At 44.6% G+C, this 11,646-nt stretch overlaps 1 protein-coding gene across 1 annotated transcript; it reads right to left on the bottom strand.

Moving 5' to 3' along the window:
- Window positions 1-1,264: 1,264 nt before the first annotated feature.
- ZNF334 (zinc finger protein 334) lies at window positions 1,265-11,359 on the bottom strand. The gene is given in 6 exon segments (XM_070486013.1): window positions 1,265-3,459; window positions 3,461-4,050; window positions 4,053-4,336; window positions 5,459-5,551; window positions 5,822-5,948; window positions 11,215-11,359. Coding segments are annotated over 6 exon segments (1,944 nt in total). The 5' UTR covers window positions 11,230-11,359; the 3' UTR covers window positions 1,265-2,624.
- Window positions 11,360-11,646: the final 287 nt, after the last annotated feature.

Below are 11,646 nucleotides of genomic sequence, written 5' to 3' on the forward strand. Positions count from 1 at the left end.
CAAAGCCAGGGTACGAGGGCTTCCGCTCTGCTCTCTCTCGGATCACTCACTGGCGGATGCCACTGCTATACTGAGGATACTAAAGAAGCCCTGTGGAGACGTCCCCATGATGTGGAACTGGGGTCTCCCGCTAACAGCCACGTGAGAGGGCCACTGTGCCAGTGGATCCCTCAGCCCCCATCAAGGCTTTAAATGACTGCGGCCTTGATCAACATCCTGACTGCAAACTCAGAAAGACTCGGAGCCAAAACCACCAAGCTAAGTCACTTCCAGACTCCTAAACCAGAGGAACTGAGATAATAAATGTTCACTGATGTCTTTAAGTTGCTAAGTTTGGGGGTAATTTGTCGCACAGCAATAACTAATACATTACCCTGTGTTACAGGTTAACTTGCGTCTCTCCGAAATTTAGGTTGAGGTCCTAACCCCCAGCACCTCAGGATGGGACCCTATTTGGAAATACATTGTTGCAGGTGTAATTAGTTGAGATGAGGTCGTGCTGGAGTAGAGTGAGCCCCTAATCCAATGAGTAGGATCTTTATAAAAAGGGGGAAATTGGACACAGACACGCACACAATGAGAACACCATGTGAAGACTGGAGCTACGCTGCCACGAGGCCCGGAGCTCCCAGACGGCAGGAGAGGCCGGGGGCAGATTCCTCCCTGGAGCCTTCACAGGGAGCACAGTCCTGCCACACCTTTTCCTGACTTCCAGCCTTCAGAACTGCGATACAAGAGATTTCTGTTGTTCTAAACTACCCACTTTGTGGTACTTTCTTACGCCAGCCGTAGAAAACTAATTCACCCTGATGTAATATCTTTTTTTTCCCTTTGGCTACTTTGAAGATTTTCTCTTGGTTAAATTGGTTTTCATTTTTAGGGGTCTTGAAATTTTATGTTGATGTGCCTTGTGGTTTTGTTTTTATCCTGCTTGGGGTTCATTGGATTTCCCGGATTTGTGGATTTACATTTTTCATCAGATTTGAAAAAAATTCTTCCCAACACATGGCTTTTCCATCTGTATAATATTACACAAAAACAATAAATAAAAACAATACAGTAACAGGCAGAATCCTGTTTTGCCACATAATCCAAAGCAAGCAGGCAAGCAGAAGGCACAGGGGACAGAGAGCTGCTGGGCAGACCTTTAGCACACAGAAGGAGTGGAGGAAAAAAGCAGTCCACCAGTTTCACTTATAATAAACGATGAATTTTACAAGAACAAGCAAAAAAGTATTAAAGCTGAGGGATAAATGGAAACAAATTTGATACAAAAATTATTTTTTTAATTCCATCAATAAAGAGTACAATTTTAAAGTGAAAGATGATAAAATATCATTCACAATAGCAACCAAACCTTTGAAGTGGCTATAAACAAGTTTCCCAGGAAAAAGAGCAAGACTGGTATACACTCACACACATATACATTCATACACGTGTGTTTTCACATGTATAAGACATACACACTCACACATACATACATATGTATATCTATGCCAAGTTTACCAATTACATAAGCCCACCTCATCTTCCTGGGGCAGAATGCTTAATGTGACAGAGAGGCTGGGAATGAGTTTAGGGGAAAAAAATCTCAGTCATGGAAATCAGGATCTGGAAGGCAATCCTGCCTAACCACATACACACCTATAATGTAATTCTGATTTGTATTACAGAGGCTTTTTTCCTCAGAATTTGATAAGTGAATTCTAAAGAACACTTCTATGAACATGTTTATTAGAAAATACAAAAAAATTTGCAGACTTATTAGTTGACACAATCAAACCACTGGTAGAACATGGGTGAGTGGAAGTGAGGGAACATGAATACCAAGGAGACAAACACGGTCCTGGATTCAAACACCGTCAGAATTCTCATTGCTTCTCTGCATTTGTTTTCCTATTGCAATTGCTGTTTTCTTGACCTGGCTGCTGGAAGCTTCAGCATCCCATATTAGCTATCCTGTCCATCTCCCAACACAAAGGTCTTAGGAAGGGCTTTCACTAGCTTCACTTTATCAAATGCTCATCTGTGGAATACCACTGTGGGACCAGGAGGATGGAGTCCATGGGTGGTCCTCTTAACTGCCACCTCCACAGATACAAGGACTGGAGGCTGTTACTAGAAGACTATGAAGACAGAGTTAAAAGAAAAAACCAACCTGTCTAGCCTGAGAGTTTCAAACACTATTAATTGGGAAATTGTAAATTTCTAATTATTGTAGGAACAACTGGTGTTGATTTGGAATGAAATAAGGTTAGATCCTCACACCTGGTAACATAGACTGTCAAGTAACAACGTGGAGAGGAATCAATCAATTTAACTTAAATAATGTTTGTTCCATTATTTTAAAAGGGAGGCACACTTGACATGAATGAATTGTTGAATATTTTCACAGCTCACACTGAATGTTATACCACATTTACTAAACACACTATATTTCTCTCCTGTGTGAGTTCTCTGATGTTATGGTGAGGGTCAATTTATGCCAGGAATATTTCTCACATTAATTACATTTATAAGATTTCACTCCTCTGTGCATATTCATAGGATTTTAGCCTATGAAATTATTGTGTAAATTACTTGTGTAATTGTGTAAATTATTTGAATTGCTGCTTTCTTGGAAGTCACTCCTTATGAGTTTTCTGATGTAAAAGGAAGTTTGATTTGTGGTGAAATGTTTTCTTGCATTTGTTACATTCATAGGGTTTCTGCCCTGTGTGTATTTTCTGATGTTCAGTGAGAGTCCACAGCCGATGATAGGTTTTCCCACATTCTCTACTTTCATAGGGTTTCTCTCCTGTGGGAATTCTCCAGTGTACTCGGAAGGCTGACTTGTGGCAGGAGGATTTCCCACATTCATTACATTCATATGGTTTCTCCCCAGTGTGAGTTCACTGATGTTCGATGAAGGAGAATTTCTGGCAGAAGGTTTCCCCACATTCACCGCACTCATAGGGTCTCTTTCCTGTGTGCGTTCTCTGGTGGTGAGTGAGGGCTGACTTCCGGCAATAGGTTCTCCCACATTCGTTACATTCATATGGTTTCTCCCACATAGTTCTCTGATGTTCAACAAGGTGTGTGTTTTTGCTGTTGGCGTGCCCACATTCACTACACACATAAAGATTCTTTGTGTGCATTCTCTCACATTCATTGTGGTTTGACCTTACAAAGAATGGTCTACCACATTTCTTAAACACACGGTATTTGGGTCCTGTGTGAGTTCTTTGATGTACAATGAGTGTTGACTTATGGCAGAAAAATTTCCCACATTCACCACACACATAAGATTTCTATCCTCTGTGAGTTATCTGATGTGCAATGAGGGCTGGTTTAGTACATAAAAAATTTTCACACTCACTGCATTCATAGGGTTTCTCTCCTGTATGAGTTCTCCGATGCACACTGAGGGCTGACTGACAGAAGAAGGTTTTCCCACATTCCTGACATTCATTTGGTTTCTCCTCTGTGAGTTCTCTGATGAACAGCAAGGTAAGATTTCTTGCTGGAGGCATTCCTACATTCCTTGCATTCCTAAGGTTTCTCCCCTGGGCGTGACCTGAAATGTTCAGTGAGGGCTGACTTCTGAAAGAAAGTCTTTCCACGTTCATTACACTCACAGGATTTCTCTCCTCTGTGAATATTCTGAAGTACAACGAGGGCTGATCTGACAGTGAAGGTTTTCCCTCATTCACTGCATTCATAGGGTCTCTCTCCAGTGTGAATTCTTTGGTGTCAAGTGAAGTTTGTCTTCACACAGAAGGTTTTCCTACAATCATTACATACGTAGGGTTTCTCCCCTGTATGAATTCTCTGATGTACAATGAGGGTGAACTTCTTAGAAAAGGTTTTCCTACACTCATTACATTCATTTGGCTTCCTCTTCTGTGTAATGAGGACTACCCTTTTGAAGAAGGTTTTCCCACATTTACTATAGTCAAGAGGTTGTTTCAAAGTCTGAATGTTCTGGTACAGCATAAGATCCTCATTTTGACTTCTGGCTTTCCTCATTGGATTATCCTTGTATTTTTTCACTCCAGAATGACTTTTCTCATCCTTAGAGTAGAGTAGTGTTTCCCACCTCCACTGTATTCATCAGGAACCTTTTAAAAATAGCTTTCCTTTGCAAGACTTACTTCTGAATGAGTTTTCAAACTGTTTCCAGGTGGATCATATTTGTAGCATATTTTTCCTGAGGGAACAATATTCAGGCCCTGATTAAATGTTTCCCCAAATACAACAGCTCTCTCTGTAATCAGTGTTCTACTTTTGGAGAAGACAGTGTGCCTCAAATGGCTACCTTGGATTTCCCTGTCCTTCTTTGAGGCACCACTGATGTCTAGGAAGAAGCACAATTAACAATAACCTGTGAGTCTTTACACATTTGCTATGAAATGAGAATTCCTTACAAATGCCTTGTTGTGGGGACTGGACTTCAGGTCCAGCCTCTCAGGATTAAGGACATGTCAAGTGCAAACCTCTCCTACTTGATTTGGGGGAAAACAAAAACCAAAAAATAAAAAGCAAGCTCACCCACACCAGCCTGTTTGACAGGGTGAAAAGAAGAGGAAACGAGAAAGAATACAAGTCCCTTTGACAGAGACAAAGTAAAACAGTCCTAGGGAAGAGTGAGCACAAAGTGTCCTGAAGTGTGGCTGACAGTAGAGAATAAGGGGGACGGGAGTCACACAGGCCCTTAGAGGACGACAGTGAGACAGTGAGGCGAGGAGAAGGAGACTTCAGACGGACGGCCACCACTACAGAGGAACAAGAGCAGGGGTCAATCTGAAACTCTGGCAGTGTCATGGGAACTCTGGAATTTGAAAAAATCAAAAGGAGAATGTGGGCCGAGCAGGGTAGGGACTACGGTGAGGGCAGTATGACCTGTAGGGCATCCGCATGACCTTGAGAGTGACTGTCTCCTTAAGTTTTGTGCCCAAGCCACCTTGTTTGTGTCACCCTAGTCCCCACCCTAGTGGGGCTGAGAATGCAAAGTGAAACTGAGTGATTTCTCAGTTAAAGGATGGAGAGAAAAACAGAAGGTAACCAGACAGATCACGCAAATCAAGCAAGATTTATTTTTTTAAGATAGATCTATAAAGGTCTGAGTATACAACAAGTGTATCATGACAGTGTGGGTGGCAGGTAGGCAACAGAGAATGCCACAGAAATAAAGTCCACGGTGTGTGAAAGAGGGGCTGGATTCTGGGGACAGATAACTTAGGGGCAAAAATCTTTATAAATTTCAATCAAAGAAGGAGTACATTTATTTGGGAACAATATTTTAAGTATCTCTAGCATGACAGTTAATTGTCCTCAATTACTTCTGAAAGTTTGGAGCCTATAAAAAAAGAGATTCCTGAGAAACATTACACAGATGCCTGCCACGATCACTAACCACCTTGGAGCCCATTTTCTCTGGTTTCCACCTGCTCAGTGATCACTGACAGTTATCACTTACCTGAGTGGTTCCGCCTTGAGAACTCTTCCACTATCCATGGTTCTTCTCCTTGCTCCAATCTGAAGATCACATCTGGTTTGCTAATGTGATGCCCTGTTAATGGGAAGTGATGCAGAACTTGGACCAAGCTCTATGGACGTCAGGGACGCTGAAGCACAAAGAAAGTACAGCTTTAGAAGCTGCGTGATGAAGATGCCCAGCAACAGGTCAGTAAAGCTAGAACAGTGACAGGAACTACAGGGTGGGGGTGGGGGGGCAGTGAGTGTACACACACACACATCCACTGCCTAAATCATCTTCCTCCCCTGACACTCAAGGTTAAATAATTAAATGCAACATGTGTTTGAGACACAGAGCAGACACACGCTCTTGGCAGCTGCCTGTAGTCCTCCAGCATCACATCCCTGTACGGGAGCCTCTGAGTCGGGTCCAGCTGCTGCCACTCGTTCTGGGTGAAGTCCACAGCCAGGTCCTTGAACGAAGGCGATCTCTGAAAGAACACGTTTAATCCAAGGTGAGCAGAAGCCCAGTGTATTCCTGGGGGGGGCACCTCTCCTCCACTCTGGGGACCACTCTGGTGAATAATGGAAATCCATGAAGAGATATTTGTTAGCAAGCACTGAAGTTCTGTAATCAAATGTGTATTTTAGAAGCAATGCTCTAGAGTATAAGGGTCACCAAACTGCAGCCCGTGGGCCACATCCAGCCCCCTGGGAGCCAAAGCTGGCCAGCCCATTCATTTACATATTATCCACACTGTTTTCACGCTATAGCAGCTGTGTTGAGTACATCTGACAGAGACCATATGGCCAGCAAAGCCACAAGTAGTTATTGTCTTGTCCTTTAAAGAAAACGTTTGCTGTCCCCAACTCTAGGAAAATGGGCAATGGTTTAAAGGTCAAATTAGAGGGGAAGGAAACTAGGACAGCACTGTGAGACATGAGCACAGGTGGTTCCAGAGCAGGTGGGAGGGAGGGAATCAATCCCACATGACGGGGAGTGAGAGGAGTTGGCACTGATTGGTCGTGCACAGCAGGTGTCATGTCCAGATTATTCTGCATTATCAGCTGGTAGGATCCTATACTGAGATTAGGAAAACAAAACAAAACAAAACAAGAACTGAGCATAGGAAGCTAACGCATTTCTCTTTATGATGCTGTGCTTGAGTCTGTGGAAGGTACAAGCAGAGACATCGAGCTTGCAGTTGGATATTTGGTTCTGAAGCTCAGAGGACAGAGAAGAGAGAGTGGTGGTCAAAAGTAGTATTTGAAGGGGCTGAGTGGTTAAGGTTCCACGCAGTCCGCTTCGGTGGCCTGGGGTTCACGGGTTTGAATCCTGGTGTGGACCTACTCTGCTCATCAGTCATGCTGTGGAGGCATCCTACATACAAAGTGGAGGAAGACTGGGAGGGATGTTAGCTCAGGGAGATCTTCCTCAAGCAAAAAAAAGAAGAGGATTGGCAATGGATGTTAGCTCAGGGCAAATATTCCTCACCAAAAAAAAAAAAAAAGGCAGTATTTGAAGGCATAAATAATGAGGAAGATCTCTACGAACCAATAACCAATATGGAGTGATTTTCAGGCTATATTTAAGTGAAAAAAAGCAAAGTGCAGAAGAATACCTACAGTATGCCAGCTTTTATGGAGGAAAGAAGGGGATATAAGAAAATATGCATGCAACTGCTCATGTGTACAAAAAGAAATACACATAGGATAAACCAGAAACTAATGAAATCAGTGACTTTCAGGGGATAGCAGGGAACAGATGAAAGGATGGAGGATGGGAATCGAGTAGAAGGGCTGGGGGGAAGTGACACTCCTCTAAGTATATCTTTCTACATGGTCTGATTTTTATAACTACAGTAGTGTCACATAACCCCAAACAGACACTTAAAATAACCAGGATGTGGAAGTGGAACCCCAAACAGAATACAAACAGTAACAAACGAACCTAACGACATTAAATTAAACAACATAACTACAGTGAAGGGATGAGGAGGAAAAGCACTGACCCAAGTGCCTGTGGAGAAGAGGCTTCAGCCCACATTCTAAGGCTAACGACAAGAAGAGCTACGCTCGATACTTGAGCCTGGAGAGTCCTCCTTCATGGGGCGTGTGGACCAGCGATTCTTAAACAACCTCATGTGTCTGCCCAGATGAGCAAAGTAAACACAATGTAGACCCCGAGAGCCTCGTCTCTCCCTGTCAGACGAAGGAGTGACAAAGGAGGAAAAGGGAAGGCCAGAAGGACCCCAACAAAGCAACTGGCCAGTAAAGTGTCAAGGTCACAAGAGACAAAGACAGACTGTTCCAGACCGCAGGAGCCAAGGAGACACGACAACCAATGCAATGTGGCACCCTGGGCGGGATCCCTGGACCAGAAAAGACATCAGTGGGACAATCGGCAAAATATTCCTGAGTAAGACGGATAATAGTATCGTATTAATGATAGTTCCCTGGTTTTGATCAATGTACTATGGTTTTCAAGGGCCAGGGTACGCATACTTTGCGTATGATTTTCCTAACTCTTTTGTAAGTCTACAACTATTTCAGCCTAAAGCAGCAAGAAAAGGAGTGACCTGCCCGCCTCTGCAGATACTTGGGTACCACACACGCCTCAGGACCCCAGATGCTCATCTTTCCTTTCTTCAACCCCCTATACATCTTTATACTGACACACGTTATCAGATAATTTAACCACATTCTTCCTTCTATCATCACTTAACTGTTTCCCACACATAAACTAGAAGTAGTCACATTATCCATATTATTTCCTCCATGAATTACTTCCTCCTAAGAAGCTGTGAGCTTTCTGATGATAAGCAGTTATCTTATAATTATAGGCATAACATTGGACATATCAGGTCTTAATGACTAGAAAGAATGACTGGCAAAAATCTTAGAAAGGGCCAGTGAGAGAGAGAGCCAGACAAGTGGAGCCCTTTACACACTGAGGCAGACGCAGCCGCACTTAATGGCAGAAGGTGCAAAACAAGAGCAATGGATGTGTTCACTTTGTGAGGGACTGAATGGCGTTTGTAACAAAAGAAAAAGAAAGTCAATTCACCTGGTCACTCAAGGCGACTCTCTAAGCAACTTGGTAAGTGGGACGGTCATCCATTCAGAGCGGAGAATAGTGTCCAGATTCACGCACAAGACCACGCACAAACGACTGATGGGCACCACGAGCAGCACAGGGCAACACACAGCTCAACACAGGAGGTGCCCCCGCCCTTGAAGGCTCACGGTGCTATGTGTGAGGTGGACACGCAGATGACGCCCAGGCCCTTCATGGAACGCAGAGATGGAGACAGCCTGCAACGCTACGCGAGCATGCCGCCCAGCAAACAAAGGTAAAAGGGCAGGAAGATCAATGTGAAGACGAAAGGTGCAGAGTCAAGGGGCAATCAGTGAAAACAGGAGTGTAAAATGTGGGGCATGTTCAGGAAACGAAACGCAAATTACCATCCCCCTGCAGTGGATCTCAGCATGGGTGACACCTTCTGCGAGGGGCATTTTGCACACCTGTGGAGACATTTTTGGTTGTCAAAGTTCTATGGATGCTGTTGGCACTTGATGGAGGGAGAGGTAACAGGGGATGGAAGACATCCCGCAACATGCAGGACAGGCCCATATGGGAAATAGATGTCCCAAGTCTTGGATAGCTTTCTAGTACCCTAAATAGTCCTACAGATGAAAAATTCTGTTTACAATGATCTGAGCCTATTACCTTATTCCATTTTGCATTTTAACACATAGTATTTTTAGACATGTTCTTATGTACTCGAAGTTCTCCTGGGATACAATATCAGGGACATCAAAGGAACACTGCATTGGGTTTGGATTGGAACTTTAGGGATTTTCACTCTTTTGAAAAATATCACTAATGGCAATGCTGCTCATGGTATTTGAATCATGAAACATCACACCTGTATCGGTGTAAATTCGTAAAAGCAAATTTGTAAAACAAAGAGTTACAAGTTAAAACCACAAGGGGAATGAAAAAAAATCAGGCAGAATAATGGGCTAACAATGTAGGTGAGAGGATTCCATAAAAGATATAAAGAAGAAATGATTAGAGAGCTAAGAAGATCATGTGAGTGGTAACAGAAATTATCAGAGGTGCATTGCAAGGAGGTGGTCATACTGTCAAATGCAACAAAGAGGTTAGGAAAGCATGGCTGGTACCCCTTCCCTCCAAGCCACACCCTCACGAATCCTCCAACCCGGTGTCTTTTCCTGTCAAATGGGCACCCTGCCCATTCCCTTCAATTTCAGCTCACATCTTCCATCTGGAGGTTGAACTGAAACTTTGCTGAGCCACAATAATCACCGATCTCTGGAGATGGTGTTATTGCGCAGACTTTGCTCACACTGGAGAGGAGCTGGAGAGGAACATTCTGGCCCAGGAACTCTTGGACATGTTCCTTTCAGGGATTTTGCTGCTTCCATGCTGAATTCTAGGGAGAGGGTTCAGTTCAGGAGCGTGCTCTTCCACGTGTGATTGTGATCCTGGGGCTTTTTAGTCCACTGCGAAGTCTCTGTTTCCACCCGGGCCAGGAGCCACACTTCCATTAGCAGAACCTGCACTTGGAGCCCAGGTTCAAGTGCCCGCCGAGCTGGACCTCTTCTAAAATCGGCTCAGGGTTGCTGAGGAGTGAGCCAACAGTGCAGGATGCAGTAAGAGCCTACAAGCTTCCATTATGCCTTGTGATCTAAGGAAAAATAGGTCAAATGGTCTGAATGCCAAAATATATAGCATATTATATATGCTATAGGGCACACATAAGGCAAGTCATTGTGCCAGAGAAAATCCAAGGGGTGTGGGTAAAGGGGACGTATATTACAAAGATCATGAGACTAGGAGTAAAATACACCTCGTTTTAAAACTCAACTCATTCACCAGTGAGTAAATCACTTTAGTTCTCTGCAAATGAGGTTTTTAAATTGTGCTCCAACAAGGGTGGTAATGCCAACTTCACAGCCTGGGTGGGAGAACTGAGCAAGAGATCTAGAAATCGTTGTAACATTGAGAGCAGGGAGTACTTAACGAGGGCGTATTATATTCTGGGCTTGATCTTCAGAGCTATTTCGTTTCACCTCGGAACAACCTGATGAGGTAAATATTATTCCTATGCTCATTTTATAGATGAGGAAAGAGAGGAGTCTAAGTAACATGGCCAGGGACGCAGTGCTGTTTCATGGCAGGACCTGAGCTGAATCCAAACATCAAGCTCTTAAAGCTTCATGCAACGCTGCAAACATCTCGGCACCGCGCCCGCCAAATCCTTCACTAAAATCTTTTCCAGTCAAATCTGCACCCTGGCCATTCCCTTCAACTGCAGTTCACATCATTCTTCTAAGTACTTTGCATAAAATAAACAGATGCTAATAATATTTAATTCTCATAATAAATATTTGTTCCCTTCCCTGCTGCCCCCTAGTACTTTTCAGTCCAGCCCGGCAGGTTGCAGATCCGAGCGCATCAGCGAAGCTTCTGGAATCAGATCCACTAGGATGCACAAACCTTTCAACCTCACAGAGCACCTTCTTGGGGCAAAAAGGGCCACGCAGAGAGCCCGCCCTGAGACCTGCAGGTCAGGAGCCCAGCCTTGCCTTCGGGACCATCGCCAACCCACTTCGGGGCTTCCCTCCTGCAGGATGCGGGGAGAGCCCGCGTCCACCCTCCGCGGGCCGAGGTCAGCTCCGCCCAGCCCCACCCCTCCCTCAGGCCCACGAGGGCTAGGAGCTCCCTACCCGCGGTTCCTCCATCTTGTGGGTGCACCCGCGTCGCTTTCAGGTCACACCACGGGCAAAGGACGCCGAAGCGAGACGACGCACAGGCTGCAGGACCCTCCCCCGGAAGGGCCTGGAGAACCGGAAACCGAGCACAGATAGAAAAGTAGGGATGGCACATGCGCAGAAGGGGCCGCGGAGTCGCTCTTCCCAGGATTCCCCGAGGGTCGGCGGATGCCTTTCCGGACTACATTCCCCATGAGGCACCGCGGCCGCGCCGTGAGCGGCGGGCTCTTTCCAAGAGCTTCTGCTTTGATCAGCGAGCTTGGTTCATTGCTTTCAACCATGAAAACAAAAAGAAAAGTTGCATATGAATTTCACCGAAGCCTAGGTTACAGGCCATGAAATGTCCATCAAAATCCTAATGATCCCCAAATCCTGATTTTCTCCTAG

Source organism: Equus asinus, chromosome 15 (genome assembly GCF_041296235.1).
Source record: "Equus asinus isolate D_3611 breed Donkey chromosome 15, EquAss-T2T_v2, whole genome shotgun sequence".
Classification (NCBI taxonomy): Eukaryota; Metazoa; Chordata; class Mammalia; order Perissodactyla; family Equidae; genus Equus; species Equus asinus.